This window comes from Neophocaena asiaeorientalis, unplaced genomic scaffold (assembly GCF_003031525.2).
Source record: "Neophocaena asiaeorientalis asiaeorientalis breed wild unplaced genomic scaffold, Neophocaena_asiaeorientalis_V1.1 scaffold204, whole genome shotgun sequence".
Taxonomy (NCBI): Eukaryota; Metazoa; Chordata; class Mammalia; order Artiodactyla; family Phocoenidae; genus Neophocaena; species Neophocaena asiaeorientalis.
Genome location: NW_020173922.1, coordinates 5490404 through 5510080, shown reverse-complemented (window position 1 = coordinate 5510080; position 19677 = coordinate 5490404). Strand labels below are relative to the sequence as shown.

Sequence of the window (19677 nt, the reverse complement as noted above, 5' to 3'; positions counted from 1 at the left end):
ATTTCTTACCTCTGGTTAGGAGAGGCCACCATTGGCTGTCCAACTCTCTTCTTCGGTCTCGTTAGCTGAGGTGATGAGATTTCCCCTTTGAGAGCAGGGACTGAAGGAAGCAGACTGGCCTATAAAAGGGCAAGTCAGCACACTGTAGCCACAATAGGTTTAAAGGGTCTTAAAAACATCAAGAATTTTATTGGTGGTGGTATTTTATTACATTGAACACTACTTGAAATAAGTGGGTCCAGAAACCTTGATGATACAGTTTTGTTCCTTGAATGAGCTGTTATTCTCATAGGGCTTGATCTAAGCCTCAGCAGGATGTTTCTTTTCTTTTCCTTTTTTTTTTTCAGCAGGATGTTTCTTAATGACTTGAGGGCTCACTATGGGTATGCAAGGTTTTCTTCTGCCTCCACTAAATTCCCAAAATCAATAATGGCTCTCACAACAGCAGATTTTTGATTCCATGTAAGAACAAATGGTAGGGGCCCTCAAATCTCAGCAATGTACTGGCTTCTAGTAGTCCCATACCATACATTCTCATTCACAAGACAAGAGAATCTGTTAGAACTAGGAGACCCTTTTGAGTTCATTTACATTGTTTCATTTACAGATGATGAATGTGAAGCCCAGAGATGAGAAATGATTTGCCTATGGTCATATAGCTTAAAGTGGCAGAAATGAAAAGAGAATTTAGGTTTCTGACTCTTGTTCCACTCTACCCGTTCTGCCTCCCCACAAATCCCTTGTATATTCTGAAAGTAATTAAGTTCTTACCTGAGCTAGGTTTAATCCAAGGTTCAGGTTGGTAAAATAGCAGTAAAGTAATGCCAGGAAGAGGCAAGACAGAGGAAGAGATTAGCAGGCAAAATGGAGTGGGGAGTAGGTTACTGGGATTCAAATAGAAAGAAAAGAAGGCAGTGGTGGTAAGAGGGCAGGAAGTAGAGTATCCTAAATAACTGCTACAAACTGCACAGCTCCTGTTTTTTCCTAATCCTTCTAGGGGTTTCTCATAATTGCGTCCTCTTCTTATGGGTTCTAGTTCCTGATCTGAGATAAAATTTCTCATTCTGTTGTCCTCAAGGTGTAGAAGATATTGGAAGAGCTCTTCCAATAATTCAAGTGTACTTTAAATAGTTAAGATAGAACAAAACTCACTTTTTGCCCCACTGAATAATTTACTTAATATTATCTCTCTCTAGTATATGTTTCATCAAGAGTAGTTTCATTCATTTCACTAATATTAGGTGATTTTTTTGGTTATTAGTGGTAAGTGGAAACAGCAAGATATGTAGGTGATCCCAGGGGTCCTTTGGTCCCCTCAAGGGGGTCTCTTGAGACTACTTGATGTGGTTATTAAGCATTACAAAGGCAGTAGCTTCAATACCAGTGATAATTTCCAAATCCATTCAAAATAGAAAATAAGAAATGAGCTTACAGAAGCACTCTCATATGTAAAATGATATGGAAGACAAACCAACCAGGTATGTCTAACACAGAACAAACATGGTGTGTCTCATCTAGTGGCAGCTCTAGGAGCAAGGGAGAGAAGATTAAGAACTTCTGTTGGTAGGAGAGTAGAAAAGTGCTTCTGGTATGGTTCTGCCCCTAGTTATTATTTTTCTGTGCATCCTTCTTTGCCTTAATGTGTGTTTTGGCTCCTCTATCACCTCAAACATTTTCTTGTTTTCTTTTTTAGCTCGCTTTTATCTAAGACCAGGTAATTCAACCATATTAAAACATGAACAGTCAAGTTGATGACTGTTCTTTTCATTGGGCTAGTTTTTTCTTCTCTACTGCATCAGATTCTTGGCATAGCCTATAGTTTGGCCAAAGCACTCCATTCCAGTGTTCATGAGTTTAGCCTGTTGACCATATTGGCTCTTCATGGAACTAAGCCCAGAATTAGTCACATATTTATAGACATTATTCAGCTGATTCAACAATACAACAAAATTAAAGGAGTCACCCCCACCCCCTCCTATGTCCCAACCCAAATAAAACTTAAACACCTATAACCAATATAATCTTTAGATAAAAATGTCAGGAAGCACAAAAGGAATCTGAAGGATGATTTGGGTGTCCCTAAGTTTTTTCAGTGTCATCTGACTGAAATCCTGTTGTTCTTATTGACATACTCATGATCCACAAAGAGCTAAACCTTTTAATGGCCTATCTGCTAAAGTCAGATAAGACACATTGCAGGGGCTTGAAACATTCTCACTTTTAAAATGATATAGAAGAGAACAAAAGAACAAGGAATGTTTAACACAGAATAAGTATACAACTAGTCTTAAAAGTGCTTTTTCAAGGCAGGCTAAGAATGGACTCTAAAGTGTAAAATGTGAGAAGCCTATCACAAATATGGTATTAACAACCTGGTTCAGTATGATTGTGGATTGGGTAGTACCTGCATGACCACTGAAAGGATCACACCCCACTTCTAAACACTGTTCATCTTTTTATTGAATATTCTGGTAAATATTTCACATTAATACAGGCCACATTAAGTAGAGCCACTATATGACAAGAAATTTACTCAACCTTTTCATTTTAAGTATGTAAACAATTGTACATGTATTTACCACCCTAAAAGGTTGAAACATGTAATCATCTAATTCTCTTCTGCATACAAATCGCATTCAGTATGTTTAGCCCAAAGCACTAATTTCAAAATGGCTAAACTAACCAGAGAACATAATCAGATGGATAGGAAATCACTTTGTTCATATACAATGGGCAATTAAATTTCCATTGCTAAAGCCTCAGAGAATATTTCTTAGGCACATTAAAAAAAATCCCCAGGGTTCTTCCAAGGTCAAAAGTTTCTCAAACAAGGCTAAAGAGTAAGACCTTCTAACTTAGTTGACATATTTGAGATGCATGTTTCCAATATGAGGTGCCCACGTGCCAGGCCAAATCTGAAAAGGGGGAGGAAAAATTGGAATTTCTAATTAGGAATCTTTAGACATTTACAAAATGAATATATAAATGCAATGGTAATTCACTGTTTCTGCCTAGGAAGAATACACACACATGAGATAAAATGTTAAGTAGCATCATCTTGATATTGAAAAACTTAATTCAGTTCAAGGTAGTCAGATGTCATGACATTTGATATTCAGAACTTGCACTACCCAAAGAATTAAAAGAATGACATCATAAATCTGAAAAATAAAAGAGCATTAAGTCCATTTTACCTGCTGGGCATCAGTGCATTCAGTTGAATTTTGAATAACTTTTATCATAGGGTTCCAAGCAGGATCTGGGTTGTGAAGTCCATTAAACAGAGGGCCTCCTGGAACATCAGCAAGCTGAGGATGGGAGGGTATTATGGTGCCTCCATACATGGAAATTGGTAGACCCTAAAACAGCAGAAAGGTGTAATCATGAAGTGATTGTAAATAATGATTCCACAATACCAGCATAGATTCTTATTTCCCTTTATTCAAAGAACTCCAGAGTATCCTGTAAGTATAGCAACACTGTACAGTCTTGGGAAACCAAAAGTGGTTATTTGTGTCAGCAACATTTTTCAATGAGAACAGAAAAACAAAACAAACCAAAACAACTAAATCCAATATCAAATCATCAGGAAATTCCCAATACTTAATGAACACATATAATACCCTCAACTTTCCATATTTAGGATTTACTAATAAGCTTCTGCCAAGAAAAGGGGAATTCTACATGATTGCTTGCAGCCACAATCTGGCTTTATGGCAGCCTGGAAGCTCTCAGAGGAGACAAGAGGGCAATGGGGAGCTCACAGCCAGCTTTTCAGAGAGGAAGAGGCTTCTCTCTAAGCTGTGGCAGCCAAATGCAAAGCAGCAAAACCCAAATCTCTCAGGTTTTGGAGGGAAGACGGGGGCTTCTTCAGGATAGTTTGAGGACAAACTAATGTAAACAACATAATCCACTTTTGAAACTGGATAAAAGATCTGGCAAAGTCATAGAAACAAACTAGTTATACCAAAAGGGAGAATTATTTCAGTACAAATTCCTCCTTAACACATGACTACATTAGCTGGCAATGTGTTAAACAAGTTACAATGATGTTTGTCAGCTCACTTTAGAAAAATCCACAAAACTGCTTACCATAGGCTGATGAAAAATGTTAGAGGGGGCTACCATTCCAGAATCATCTCTCTCCATTGGTTGATGCTGAGAGAATGTGCTTGGGTCTGATAATTGTTGATGCATTGGATGGTTCCCTATCACAGACTGTGACCAACCTGATAAGCCTTCTAGAAAGAAGAATTGAGATCAAGGTTAGATATTTATTTGGAATAAAATAAAACATTACCACTGGATTTTTTCATACTAAATTTAATCAAAAGCATTCCTTTGAGAAGCTCAGGACACATTCATGAAAATCTTTGCAAACCAAAATACAAGTTCCTGGAAAACTGGGTGGAGTACTCTGAATACCCCAAACACTCTACCTGTCCTGCAAAAGATTAAGTGCTCTCTGAAAGAAATCAAATGATTGTCCTATTCTATAATGAAAAGCTTAAGAAGGAAAGGAAGTATGCTTTGAATCTTTTACTTCTAATCAAGTCTGTATTTATTATTTTATATATATTACTATCATACATATTACATCTATTATTATGTATACTCCAAACTAACATTCCAGACTTTGAGACTGGACTGAACTCCTCAAAGGTTTAAACAACCTTACTGGTTAAGTGCAGGAACTAATAAGCTTATTTACTTAGGTAAGGAACTAAGTTTAAATGGCAAAATCCCACAACTTACTCGAGATATCCCTCCAGACAGAGGACGCTGTAACTGTACCTGACATGGCATTGACGCCAAATGACCAGATTCCACTGTGTCCAACAGGAGCAACAAAACTGGTCCCCACAGGGGCTTGTGCAACAGACCCTCCTTGCCGAATTCGGGCTAGTCTCTCTGTTCCAATGGGGGGAGGTATCTTTCGATCCTGACTGGCACTGCCTCCTTTCGGTTGGCCCAATGTTGGTGGGGCAGAAGTGGCTGAAAGAGGTGAAGATGATCCCGAAGAAACAGATGGAATAGGAGAGTCACCTGGTGGCAAAATATTTCTCTATTGTTTTATTACATATAAAAACTAATTATAAGAATATGAGAAACCTTGTTGGAAAGATCTGTTCCACAACATAGGTTCTGGAAAAAAATTTTCATTTTACAAGATCATTCAAATGAAAATATACAGGGACTTCCCTGGTGGAGCAGTGGTTAAGACTCCATGCTCCCAATGCAGGGGGCCCAGGTTCGATTCCTGCTCAGGGAACTAGATCCTACATGCATGCCATAACTAAGAGTTTGCATGCCACAACTAAGGAGCCCACCACCTGCAACTAAGACCTGGTACAACCAAATATATAAGTAAATTTTAAAAAAAAGAAAATATGTAAGTTCTATAAATATTATCCTGTACTACTTCTGCCTGTAGTAAGTATAAACAAATAGTCTAAAAATATAGTAAGTACAGACTAGTCTAAAGAATTTTCTCAAATTGAACTGAACAAGGCTAGAAAGGAAGAAGGTCGTATTTATTCTTATTGTAGTTCTGCTGGCTTGCGTGATCTTGGTTTCCCCACCAGGGTTTGAACGCGGGCCCTCGGCAGTGAAAGCGCAGAGTCCTAACCACTGGACCACCAGGGAATTCCCCTTACTGTAGTTCTAAAGAATCTTCTCAAAACATATATTGTCACATTTTAAATTAACTTAAATGTGGCTATGTTTGCACGGTAACTATCATATTATCTGGAAAATAGCTGCTGGTCCTCTGTAATTATTAGCTGTTTTCTTTTTTCTCTTTCTACAGCCCCTTATTTTTCCCCATAAGGAAGGAAGGTTAAATGTTAGTGAAGCATTGTAGGATTCAATTCACAGCTTTGTTTCTTAATGGGACTCTCAGGTAATATGGGTAGTTTTCCTTGTCAAAGGGCCAATACTCACTGACTTTCTCATGATGCTCATTAAAAAAAAATCAAATCCTGTTCAAATCCTTTTAGAACTTCATCTGTTCTAAATATTGAAATAAGTCAGAACAGAGGAATATTTTCACTTATAAATGGCAATCATACAGTTTCCTCAAATGTAAAAATAAATGAGGAATCATACCAAACTGACCAGATACTTAAATTCAACTTCTTTGCAGACCTAAGAAATTATTTCACAATACTGTCCCCAAAGGGTCTTGTAAAACTACTTGTAGTGCCTCTTTTCTTTTTTTTTTGCAGTACGCGGGCCTCTCACTGTTGTGGCCTCTCCCACTGCGGAGCACAGGCTCTGGACGCGCAGGCTCAGCAGCCATGGCTCACGGGCCCAGCCGCTCTGCGGCATGTGGGATCTTCCCAGACCAGGGCATGAACTCGTGTCCCCTGCATCGGCAGGTGGACTCTCAACCACTGCGCCACCAGGGAAGCCCAGTGCCTCTTTTCTTGATCTAAGTCTCAGTGTAATCTCAATTCTGGCTTGGAAGAATAGCTTCACCCTTCTCAAGTTTTCTATCCTATAAATGACTGACAATTTTTGACATGACTGCAATACAAACCTTGGGTATTTGCATACAATTTAGATTACTAAAGTTACAATATAGCGTTCCCTGAAACAAATGGTTTAATAACTTATTCAAGACTCTTTGGGAAGAGTTCCTCCAGGATTCCTACATGAGTTTGAGGCGCTTGTCCAAGGGTGGGGAGAAAAATGTTGTCTGTTGAAACTGGGAGTCCCAACGGGAGCTGGCCCTTGCAGGAAAACCCGAGTTCCTGGTATGCCGGAAAAACTTGTCAGAGGAGCAGAAGAGGAAGATTGGGAGCTGCCTGATGGGTCAATGGATGGTAACCCTGAAATAAAAACAGGTCCAAGACATCAAATTAGCCAAGGCTTTAAAAATGAATGTCCAAAGCTTACCTAATTCCTCTTTAAAAAAGAAGAAAGAATGCAGTTTATTTTGTGGATCACAGCAATAAGAATCCATTTATATCATACTGTATGTCCCCAAACTATTTTTTTCTTACAGTCCAGAAGAATATCACCAAGCAGGACTAAATATAGAAATGTGAGCCCAATGTTTAGGAATGGCAGTCACCTGGAATATGTTCTAGATAAATCTCAAAGCTTTCATTGGAGGGGACATGAAATAAGAGCATGTTGTGTTACCCACCACTTAGAAATATAGCTGTTCATCTATATAACTATAGTCATTTCCTGTGCAAGATGAGTAACAAAACCTACCAATGTTTGCTTCCTAACATGAAAGGAAAGCATACTATTCAACTAAAGATAATTTCAGTATTCCATCTGATTAAAAAAAAAAATCAACAGCTGCAAACTACATCAAAGTTTCTATCTAGTTTGCATGAGTCTGAATTTAGCAGTATTCTCAAATTCCACTGCTTTCTCTGGAGAACATTTTAGGGAAAGAGGTCAAGGATCTGGAAAAGGACTATAGGTACTCATTTCAGAAAAAAGTAGTTAATATCAACATAAAAAATTCAAAACTTTTCAAGCAGGTCTTATTCATCTATAAAGTATATAATTCAAAGGCTTTTAGTATATTCACAGGGTTGTACAACCATCACCACAATCAATTTTAGAACATTTTTGTCTACCCTAAAAGAAACTCTGTATGCATTATCTGTCACTCTCTATCCTCCTTTACCCCATATCTGAACCTCTAAGCAACCACTAATATATTTTCTGTCTCTCTAGATTTGCTTATTCTGGAAATTTTATATAAAAAGAATTATATAATATGTGGTCTTTTGTGACTGGCTTCTTTCACTCAGCAAAATGTTTTCAGTCTACCCATGTTGTAGCACAAATGAGTACTTCATTTCTTTCATTGTATCTCATAATACAGAATATACATTATACTAAGAATAATATCTTATACAGATATACCACATTTTGTTTTTCCATTCATCAGCTGATGGACATTGGACTGTTTCCACATTTTGGCTCTTAGGAATGGTGTTGCTATGAACATTTATGTACCAGTCTTTGTGTAGACACATGTTTTCTCTTGGGTATACCTAGGAACAGAATTACTGGATCATATGGTAACTCTTTTTAACTTTTTGAGGAACTGTTGAACTGTTTTTCCAAATGACGTACCATTTTAAGTTTCTACCAGCAGTGTTTGAAGGTTTCAGTTTCTCCACATGCTTTCCTGTCTTTTTAAGTATCACTATTTCTTACCTGCAAACTAGGAAAACTAAACTATATCCACGAAAGAAGAGCATCAACAAAAGAAACCACCCAGTCAGTTAAGAAATGAAGCCAAGCTTAATCAATCCTGGACCCCGGAAGGAAGGTCAAGGATTAATGCTTGCTTTTTTAAAAAATTATTTTTTAACTAGTAATAAATAATTTTGATGTTATAGATCTGAATAATTCAGGTTCCCAAACCTTGTTTGCTACCAAACTAGATGGATGATTTCCTTGACTTTCTTTTCTCCAGCCATTCATAATCTGCACATCTTCTGGGATATAGAATGTGGAGTGCAAAGAGCTCAAACATTGGAATATGAGAGATCTGAAGTCCCACTCTAGCTAAGGCACTCTAAATTCACGTATTAGTTAGTGCCAATCAAGTCAAGGATTAATTAAAAAATTAATTTTTACCACAGTCTGAGCACTGGCAATGAGCTCTTCTTTCATTCTGGGGCCTCTGAAAACCTTTTTATTAGTCTGCCAAAATGAAAAGTTAAAATAGATACCTATTTATAGAAAAGAAGAAAAAAAATCCAAGAGAATATTTTGGACCACAGACTGTCTTATGCAAGCTTTATTTCTATTCAAAAGATGATGTAACAGCTATGTTTTCCTGAAAAGATAAGTAAATGGAAACATATCTGATAGAAAAGCTAAGGCTATGCCATATCCATAAACTCACAAATTTTAAACAACCTAGATCAGTTTATAATTAGCAAAAAGGAAAGATGGGCTATGGGACAGTTTTTCAACTGGAAGAAAAATGCTAAGTGGCACTAGTTCTTATTACCCCCATTCTAGGTCAGCCACAATTTCTAATTTGTTTTTCAGAATAGAGCAAAGAGATTGGACTAAAATTTGGCCCTTAGACTCTGGAAAATAGATTCTGGTTTTCCAAATATCTCCAAGTCACCACTAGCCTCTTATCTTTCTAAATCTTTCTTATACTGACTCAGCAGCTAATTTCTAATTTCAAAGAACAAACAGCTGGTTCAAAATGTTTTTTTTTTTTTTGTTAAATATAAGCCTATACATGACTGGATCTCTTCAAATAGCTCTATCTAATATAAATAATATAGAGTTATGACATCATTTAATATTCATTCTGAGCACCCAAGACTGAAAACAAAGAATGTAGATTATGGACTGTAACCTAAACACCTTCGTAACCCAACCTTTTTAATCTCAGAAATGCAGGCAATCACTATGATTTAAAAAATGTCTGTAAATTTGGAATGCTTGAAGCATCCTATGAGTCCTTTTTTATTAATATCATCTTATACCAATTCTAAGAAAATGGGCTGACACAAGGTATAACTTCCTTGAAATGAGGTACAGAGAGATCACAAAAGAGAATATAAAGCAGCTCATATGTGAGTGACTTACCTACATTTTGGCCACTCAATCAGCAGTCATTAAGGGGTCTTTACTATTTATGACAAACCTTCATTTCTTTAAAAGATCATGCAATATTATGTACAAAATAAATGCTTTATTATTTTGGAAGGTTAGATTATGTTGTTAAAGCCCCAAACTGTGAGGTAATGATAGTTATAATAACTTACCAACTGGACTAGTAGAAACTCGCTGGGAAGGTGATCTGAAGCCAGGTGCCTTGGAGTTGTCAGGGTGCACGTTTTCCAAGTGTCCAAGTACAGAGTTACCCAGGAACGCTGACTGAACAGTGAAAGAGGCATCTGCAGTAACTCGTGAGGACAGTGGACCATCTCCCCAACCCTGGTTAGCTGGCACCTGACTGCTGTCAAAAAGACTACTGAAGTGATTGAAAAGTGTGGCTGGGCCAAACGTAGGTGGCAAAGATTTATTTGCTGGGTTAATGTGCATCTGAGAACCATTCATAATGTTCATGGCTGAAGAAAGCTGCACTGCAGCTGGTGGGCCTTGAGGTGGTGTTAAAGGAACTGGATTTGTCACAAAAATAGACTGGGGATCCTGGTGTATAGTTGCATTTGGTACCACCGAGTAAAAAGAACTTCTGGGTTGCATTCGATGAGAAACTCGAGGTGCTGGTACAGCTAACTGAGGTAAATTACTGGTATCCTGATTATCAGCAGCAACCAGTCTAGGTGATGCCAAAGTCAATGGAGCAGGTTCTGAATTAGATGCAAAAGGCATTGACATAGGACTTAAATCAGACACACTGGACGGCTGTGTTTCCTCCTGTGTGTTATTGGAGGGAGGAGTGGGACTACCAGATGGGTGAGTTTCTGGAGCTCCTGGGGTGTTGCTGGCAGAGCTACTGCAGCTGTTGGCAGTTGAAGAGGGGGTACACAGGTTTGCCATGGACTGGTCCTGTGTGGACACTTTCTCTTTGGGGGCTGGCATGGCAGAGAAAGACTCCGTCTTTTGTGAAGAAAGCTGTGCTTGAGGAGTACTTGCAGGCAGAAATGTGGTGGGAACTTGCCCACTAGTGATAGGTGCAGAGGAGACAGAAGGCAGGGAACTACAAGTGCTTGTCACAGAGGAAATCACTGCTGCTGGAGGACTTGTCTTAGGCACACAGGCAAACAACTGCTTTCTGACTGATGAAGGAGTCCGGGTATTAGTCACACACAGTTGCTGACTGGCAGCAACTACAGAAGAGACAGTGATAGGACAACTGGCAGTAGCTAGTCCAGCAGACTCTGAGGGTAAAACAGTCCCGTTCTGGTTAGGTAGACGGCCTGTATTATTATGCTTTGGAGAGCTATTTGTGTTGCCAGGATTCACAGGTCTCACTGGGAATGGTCCCCAAGTGTTAGGAGAAGGTGAAAATGTTCCTCCAAACTGGGCCATGGGTAAACGAGGATGCCGAATCTGTTGCATAGTTTGAGCAGCCAGCAGGGCAAAATGAGGGTGAGGATAAGCTAAGGGTAGAGAAACTGGGAAAGAAGAACGTACATTTGCTGGAACGTTCTTATTAAGTTTATTAGTGGGCTGGAACGTAGATAATGTTGTTGCCTGTGAAGTTACAAGACTTGGCGCACCCAAGGGAAATGCATTTTTACTGGAAGCTGCTGTGGTGCCTACTCCAGATGAGAAGTTTGCATGGATGGCTTTGGTGCTGGCAGGTGTTCTGATATGGTTTTTAGGAATCAAGTCTTCCAGTTCCTTAGCAGGATCTTGAATAAGTGCATTGATAAGTTGAACTGCATATCTTGTTGATTCTGTACCACCCCTGGGGAGAAAACAAACAAAAAAACAGAACAAGATCAAAAATATACAAAACTAGGTCATCTTTATCATGAAACAGAATTCTTGATTGTACCATACCTAACAAAAATGTACTTCTAATAAAATTTAATTTCCTCATAGAACTAACGATACATATATCTCACAATTACCTTATTGTGATCATTCTCTCGCCATTCTTATCTTTTTGTTTATCCACATCAATATGGGCACCAGTAACATCTTGTATTGCAGTAATGTTGCATCCTCCTCTTCCCATTATCCTGGAAACCACTGAGGCTGGAACAGACAATTTCTTTGACCTACAAAATGAAGACCACACATGAGCTTATGAAATCAAAAGGTCTATTAAAAAAGATGTCTCGGGCTTTCCTGGTGGCGCAGTGGTTGGGAATCCGCCTGCCAATGCAGGGGATATGGGTTCAATCCCTGGCCTGGGAGGATCCCACATGCCATGGAGCAACTAAGCCTGTGTGCCACAACTACTGAAGCCCACGCGCCTAGAGCCCGTGCTCGGCAACACAAGAAGCCACCGCAGTGAGAAGCCCATGCACCGCAGGGAGGAGTGGCCCCTGCTCGCCACAACTAGAGAAAGCCCGCGCACAGCAACAAAGACCCAACGCAGCCAAAAATAAATTAATTAATAAAAAAAAAGATGTCTCAGTAAGTATGTTCATGAACATTTGTAGAATAGTATTTCTCAAACCTTAAAGAGGAAATTACTAGAAGTTTTTATTTTAGAAACTGGCCTCTTATTATATTGAATTTAATTTAGTGAAGGTAAAAAACACACTGCCATTTAAAAAAATTATATTTAAGTCACTCATGATCTCAGCATTCAAATCTGCATAAACTATCACATGTTAACTAAACTGCAATGATCATATATCGATACTTTCAAAATTAAAATAATGCATACCACATTGTTAAACTCCATACTGAAAATGAATAAAGGCAGCTTATCAGTGTCAACAACTTTACTTAGCAATAAAAAATAAAGTCTCAGATTTGTACATAAAAAGCAATCCACAGGTGGAGCCTGGGACTTCCACTTGTGTGAGAAAACACCAGAGGCTGATTTTGGGATCTGACAAGATGGCCTGGGTGTCCTGCAGGATTATCACAGAAACCCAGTGTTTGCTGGCAGAACCAAATGAGAACAACACCCATTATTTTCATGTGGTCACTGCTGGCTGCCAGGATTCCCTCCTAGGGAGGGACCCTCAAACTTTGAACTATACCTTCCAGAAGAATACCCAATTGTAGACTCTAAAATACATTTCATGATCAAAATTTAATATCCTAATGTAGACAAACTGGGAAGAATATATTTAGCTATTTTGAAAGCTAGAGCATAGACCAGGCCATGAATAATACTTAAATCAATCTGATCATCAATTGTGCTTCACTTCTGTTCTGCCAAGACTTCTTCCTTTTTTGTTTGCTTTTAATGGACACAAAGTCTTAGAAAAATTACAGAATAAAAACTCAGACATCTTAGTCCTTTGGTGATTAAGTGCACATTAGCAAACCTATGTCTTATTCTGATTCCCTGTTGTAAAGCATGAGCAGAGGCTAGAAATACCTTCTGGATTGTGTGAAACATTTAAAAGCAATGGCTCCTGTCTGCTTTTATTCATTTCCCCCATCATGGTTTAAGTATAAAGCAGTGTGAATGAAGGGAGTTGTCAAAGTTAGCTGCAGGGGTGTTGGTATTTGTATTTATTTATTTATTTTGAGGGAAAAGGTAGTTTTAATTTTATGGGCTCCCCCCCACTCTTTATGGTGATCTAACTGCATTGGTTAAAAGCAGATATAGATTCTCTAGCGAAGTCTAACTTTATTTAAATGCTGTAGATGGACAAACTTGTCTGAATCAAAATGGGACCATTAAACAAACATCATAGCCTTCACAAATAGCATTATGACTTTGCTGTCAATTGAATCTTCCCCTTAAGAAGCCTGTGACCTTTTTGTATGGTTTGTCTGTAAACTGTATGTCTTATGTTTTAATAAAATATTTTTTGTTATTCTAAAGCCAACATTTCTTGTATCATATAAAATATGCATACAAAATTTACATACTGTTTCTAATTTTGCTTTAGCCTACTCTGGATGTAGTATGGCATTGCAATTGAATATAATAACCACATTCAAATTATTCATTAATTAACTGGATAACCATCTCACAAGAGGAGAAAAGTTAAAAAGACGAGACTAATACTACTTACCTTCGAACAACTTCTTTCCACCCTTCCTCTCTTTTTTGCCCCCTTTTAGGGCTAGTCAGATTCAGCTTTATGTTTGAAGAGCTTAATGGCAACGACACTGACTTGTACGTTGTTGATAAGGAATTAGGATTCACTTCACCTTCAAGTCTGAGAAGAGAAATATCAAGGCCAATAAATGATAAATTTTAAGATAGAAACTCAAGAGATTTGCTGAAGTATCTGAATTAAAATTTGGCACACCAGGGCTTCCCTGGTGGCGCAGTGGTTAAGAATCCACCTGCCAATGCAGGGACACGGGTTCGAGCCCTGGGCCGGGAAGATCCCACATGCCGTGGAGCAACTAAGCCTGCTCACCACAACTACTGAGCCTGTGCTCTAGAGCCCGCGAGCCACAACTACTGAGCCCACGTGTCTAGAGCCTGTGCCCTGCAACAGGAGAAGCCACTGCAATGAGAAGCCCGCGCACCGCAACAAAGAGTAGCCCCCGCTCGCCACAACTAGAGAAAGCCCGCGTGCAGCAACCAAGACCCAATGCAGCCAAAATTAAATAAATATATATAAAAAAACCCAAAAACCTTGTTAAAAAAAAATTTGGCACATCAAATTATTAACAATTCAGAAAAATAGAAATAGGGCAAAGAGTCCATTATTTATTTTAGTATTAAAATGTATTCAGAAGCCAAAAGAACTATATATAATCAATAAAAATGACAGTTAAAATCAAGGAACGCTAATATTTTCAGCTTCAAAGTTGAATGTTAAAAGTTCTAACAATCTCATTGCATAACTAGCACATGATAAGGAGCACACTGGTGAATTTCAGTTTTAAATGCTGAAGACAGGTAATGTGGTAGACTTCAATTGTTCAACACAACTTATGTTACTTCAAGTTCTTGTGCCAGGCATGAAAAAGGAAAGGTAGGTGCAGAGTTAACAAGTCAGAAAATTTTACCGTGTCTGAGTTTTGGAAGCAGCAGTACTTGTCTTTTCTTCTTGGGAATGGAGTAGCAGTGAGGGGTATCTCCTATCACTAGAGGAATTCACATCCATAGTGAAATTTAACTCTTGGCTTTTACCACCACTACTACTCTCACTGTTGCAATCTGTGCTGTCCAAGTTATCTGAATCACTATTCCCACCTGCACCGCCACCTCTGGGTTCTCCATTTATTTTATTCTTATCTGCCTTTTGCTGTGCTAAGGATATATGTTGTTCTGGTAATATTAAATGTGCAGTGGGAGGTGTCTCTTTTGTTTTGTTCTTCTTATTTTTCCGATTGGTGCTGGGAGTTGTCACAACATTGGCCCTTTTTTTCCCAAACACATTTGTGAATGTTGCAGATGTTGCAGAGATTCCGATTGTGGTGGTGGTGGTCGCACTAGGAGGTTCTATGGGAACTTCTTGCTCCACTGAAATTATGAAAAAGGATAAAAATCACACTGAGAGCCACAGACCTCAAAACAAATTGTGACAGAATATACCTAATAATTCAGACCCTTAGGTCATGTTTTCCTTTTACCAGTGTTCACTAGTAAATAAAGAAGTCTTTACTGTTGTGAGAATACACTATATCATATTTTGATGTCTAACTTGGTATAAAACATTAACATTCTTAAGATCTGAAATGCTAGTCTCATAAACTATACAAAAATCACAATATAGTTTGAATTTAAGAAATTTTTCAAATAGCATTTTAGAATTAGAAGTCAAATAGAGCAAAATTATTTGCCTACTACAACCACTGCCAGACTGTACAATAAACAACTCTGAGAGTAATGGACCCCAACCCAATAGAGCTTCAAGACTGAACCTTAGTTAAAAATTTATTGAGGAACTGGACCTCTTCCCAGTTTCCAACTGGGGAAGGAGAGGGTAGAGAAGAACCTGAAGAAAAGCTGGCAAACCTCTTACTGTTATCACTTTTAGGACATACATAATGTTTTTACAGGGGAACTTAAGTTACAACTGAATGTCTTCAAATTATGTGCTTGCCTTCCCCCTTCAGTTTCTCTGTGTCACTTTACAATGTAAAATATTTAGAAGTATTTACTATGGAAGTCAACTGTCTATTTCAGATTAAAGTAACTGAATATTTAACTAGAATTAGTTTTGAGAGTTTTGAGAGCAAAAAGCACTCAAAATGAAGTTGATAAACACAGAAGAATTTTATCACTAATTCAGATGGTTCATTGCTCACCATCTTCATCATTCTCCTCTTCATCTTCATCCTCTGGTAGTTCTGAATTCTCCTTAGGTTTGTTTTCCTCATCTTCTTCCTGCTTCCTTTTCTGCTCCTCTTTTTTCTTTTTTCTCTTTTCTTTTCTTTTCTCTCTTTTAGCTGCAAGAGCCTGCTTTCTGCTCTCCTCTCTTGACTGCAAATAAAGTAGGTATCTCATTTTATCAATAAGGCAGTAATTTAAAAAAAATAATGAAATGATATTTTTGTTTATGATACATGGGGTTTCCCATAGATGTCAGTCTTAACACACATTTATAAAAGCAACAAAAGAAGAAATAGGTAAGCTGGACATAATCAAAATTAAAAGTTTTTGTGTTTCAAAGGGATCATCAATAAAGTGAAAAGACAACCCATAAAATGGTGAAAAATTTTTGCTTATCTGGTAAGGGCTTGTATCAAGAATTTATAAAGAACTCGTTAACTCAATAATGAAAAGACAAATAACTCAATTAAAAAATGGGCAAAGGATCTGAACAGACGTTTCTCCAAACAACATATACAAATGGCCAATAAACACATGAAGAGATAGATGCTCAATATCACAAGCCATCAGGGAAAAGCAAATCAAATCAAAATGAGATACCCACTTCACTGTCACTAGGATGCCTATAATCAACAAAAAGACAGATAAAACAAATCATGGTGAGGATATGAAGAAATCGAAGCCTTCATATACTGCTGGTAGGATCATAAAATGGTGCCGCTACCTTGGAAAACAATCTAGAAGTTTCTCAAATGGTTAAACACAGAACTGCCATATGATCTAGCAATTCCATTCCTAGATATATACCCAATGAAAACATATTCATACAAAAACTTGTACACCATGCTTGCTTCAGCACCATATATACTAAAAAAATTGAAATAACACAGAGAAGATTAGCAGGGCTCCTGCATAAGGATGAAACACAAATTCATGAAGCATTCCAAGTTAAAACAAAACAAACAAAAAACTTGTATACCTATGAAATAGAAACAACCTACATGTCCATCAACTAATAAATGGGTAAGCAAAATGTGGTATATCTATATAATGGGATATTATGCAGCAGTAAATAAATAAATAAATAAATGAAGTACTGATACATGCTACAACATGGATGAACCTTGAATACATTATGAATTGCAAGAAGCCAGTCACAGAGGACCAAATACTGTCTGATTCCATTTATATGAAATGTCCAGAATAAGCAAAACCATAGATTTATGTGGCATTTGTTTGACTAAAATGCAGCTATTGCTGGAAAGGGTGTGGAGAAAAGGGAACCCTCTCGCACTGCTGGTGGAAATGTAAATTGATACAGCCACTAAGGAGAACAGTATGGAGGTTCCTTAAAAAACTAAAAATAGAATTACCATACGACCGAGCAATCTCACTACGGGGCATATACCCTGAGAAAACCATAATTCAAAAAGGGTCATGTACCACAATGTTCATTGTGGCTCTATTTACAATAGCTAGGACATGGAATCAACCTAAATGCCCATTGATAGATGAATGGATAAAGAAGATGTGGCACATATATACAATGGAATATTACTCAGTCATAAAAAGAAATGAAATTGAGTTACTTGTAGTGAGGTGGATGGACCTAGAGACTGTAATACAGAGTGAAGGAAGTCAGAAAGAGAAAAACAAATACCATATGCTAACACATATATATGGAATCTAAAAAAAAAAAAAGGTTCTGAAGAACCTAGGGGCAGGAAAGGAATAAAGACTTAGACATAGAGAATGGACATGAGGATGGGGGAGGGGGAAGGGTAAACTGGGACAAGTGAGAGAGTGGCATGGACATATATACACTACCAAATGTAAAACAGATAGCTAGTGGGAAGCAGCCACATAGCACAGGGAGATCAGCTCGATGCTTTGTGTCCACCTAGACAGGTGGGATAGGGAGGGAGGGAGGGAGAAGCAAGAGGGAGGAGATATGGGGATATATGTATATATCACTTTGTTATACAGCAGAAACTAACACACCACTATAAAGCAATTATACTCCAATAAAGATGTTAAAAAAATAAAATAAAATGCAGCTATTATGCTTTTATAAGGTATTAACAAATTTCACTATGAAAATATCCACAGGAGGCCATTATAGAAATTACTTTCACCTTACTTTATAGCTTTGCTTTGGTTAGTACTAGAAAATATATTTTTTTCAGACAGGGGAACATGGTAATGGTCACCTCACATCATAATGAAAACTCAAAACAAACAGAAAATACATCAAATTACTCATATTTGTGTGGAAATTATCTAAAAAAGGTTCACCATAAGAATCTGTCAGTGAAGTCCAGTTGTCCTGGTAATTAAGTAAAGCATTTTCCTCAAAACTATAATTTACCATTCTGAGTCATGAGTTACTCTTTGACATTTTTACTTATCTAATCAGGCATCGGCAAACTATGGCCTGAATGTTAAGACTTTTACATTTTAAATGGTTGAAAAAATAAAAAGAAGAATATTTTGTGACATGAAAATATTATGAAATTAAAATTTTGATGTCCATAAATAAAGTTCTATTGGAACACATTCATTTAGGCATTGTCTATGGGTGCTTTCGTGCTATAACAGCAGAGTCAAGGAGTTATGACAGAGATCGTATGGGCCTACAAAGCCTAAAATATTTACTCTTCAGCATTTCATAGAAAAAGTCTGTTGGGAATTCCCTGGTGGTCCAGTGGTTAGGACTCTGCGCTCTCACTGCCAAGGGCCTGGGTTCAGTCCCTCGTCGGGGAACTAAGATCCCACAACCACGAGGTGAAACCAAAAAATTTTTTTAATTAAAAAAATAAAGAATAAAAAAATAAAAAGTTGGGTTTCCCTGGCGGTGCAGTGGTTGAGAGTCCGCCTGCCAATGCAGGGGACGCGGGTTCGTGCCCTGGTCCAGGAAGATCCCACATGCCGCGGAGTGGCTAGGCCCATGAGCCATGGCCACTGAGCCTGCGCGTCCAGAGCCTGTGCTCCACAACGGGAGAGACCACAGCAGTGAGAGGCCCACGTACCGCAAAAAAATAAAAAATAATAAAATAAAGTCTGTCAACCCCCTATGTAAATGAGAAAGGGGCTGAGCATTAAGAGAAAAAATAATTGTTAACTGAATATGCAGTTTCATCACTCGATTGGCATAAGAGCAAAACGGCTGTTTAAGGAATTGCTGACCATATCCCTGGGTAGTTAAACAAAACTAAAAATTATAGAACACAGGAGGGACCTTAGTAGTCATCAATCTTCAAACTTCATTTAAAAATGAATATTAGTTTCCCCCTTCTGATTTTAACTGTAATCAAGTTTATCATGGAGGTATTAAATTTATTTAATTTCCTAATGATAAAACTTTAAGGTTTATACCCTTCCCCCTGTTATAAGCAATTTAACAGTGAATGTCCTTTTGTATGTTCACATCTTTGAGCATTTATCAAAGTATTTACCTTAGGCTAAATTTCTAGAAGACGAGTGACTGGAGTAGGTATGCACCCTTTTTAATTTAATGCATGTCAAATCATCTCCATTAATAGTTATACTAATTTATACCATACATCAAAAATCATACTAGAAGGCTAATTTCTGCATACCCTAGCCATCAATATCTATTACCAAACCTTTAAATTTTAAGTTTTCCTAATCTGGTAAAAGAAATTTAAATCACTCTTTCACTGTGCATTTCTTTGTTTATTCATGAAGTTGAGCGTTCTCCATGTATTTATTGAACATTTATATTTCTTCTGTGAATTGCCCATTTGTGTGATCATTTTTCATTCTGGGCAAGTTATCTTTTTCTCATTGTTTTTTTTTTTTTTTTT

The 19677-nt window shown here is 37.7% G+C and overlaps 1 protein-coding gene and 1 non-coding gene across 14 annotated transcripts in view; one reads left to right on the top strand and one right to left on the bottom strand.

The window, feature by feature from the left end:
• ANKHD1 (ankyrin repeat and KH domain containing 1) overlaps positions 1–19677 on the bottom strand; it is a 120384-nt gene that overhangs the window by 5630 nt on the left and 95077 nt on the right. For 7 of the 13 annotated variants that reach the window (XR_003004068.1, XR_003004069.1, XM_024752148.1 and 4 more), the window contains 10 exons: positions 15826–16000; positions 14581–15037; positions 13629–13775; positions 11550–11699; positions 9771–11383; positions 6657–6833; positions 4795–5046; positions 4093–4241; positions 3195–3359; positions 10–119 (listed from right to left, as the gene is read on the bottom strand). Coding sequence is in view for 11 of the 13 variants with exons in the window: in XM_024752148.1 (XP_024607916.1) it covers positions 10–119; positions 3195–3359; positions 4093–4241; positions 4795–5046; positions 6657–6833; positions 9771–11383; positions 11550–11699; positions 13629–13775; positions 14581–15037; positions 15826–16000 (3395 nt within the window). In the remaining 2 variants the exon portion in view is untranslated. Of the gene's footprint in view, positions 1–9; positions 120–2442; positions 2916–3194; positions 3360–4092; positions 4242–4794; positions 5047–6656; positions 6834–9770; positions 11384–11549; positions 11700–13628; positions 13776–14580; positions 15038–15825; positions 16001–19677 lie in introns of those variants that run through there. The other 6 variants (XM_024752150.1, XM_024752152.1, XM_024752153.1 and 3 more) reach the window with 4 other exon arrangements.
• On the top strand, positions 16694–16803 carry LOC112404495 (U6 spliceosomal RNA). Its single transcript, XR_003004100.1, has one exon. It is a non-coding gene; the product is annotated as a U6 spliceosomal RNA (small nuclear RNA).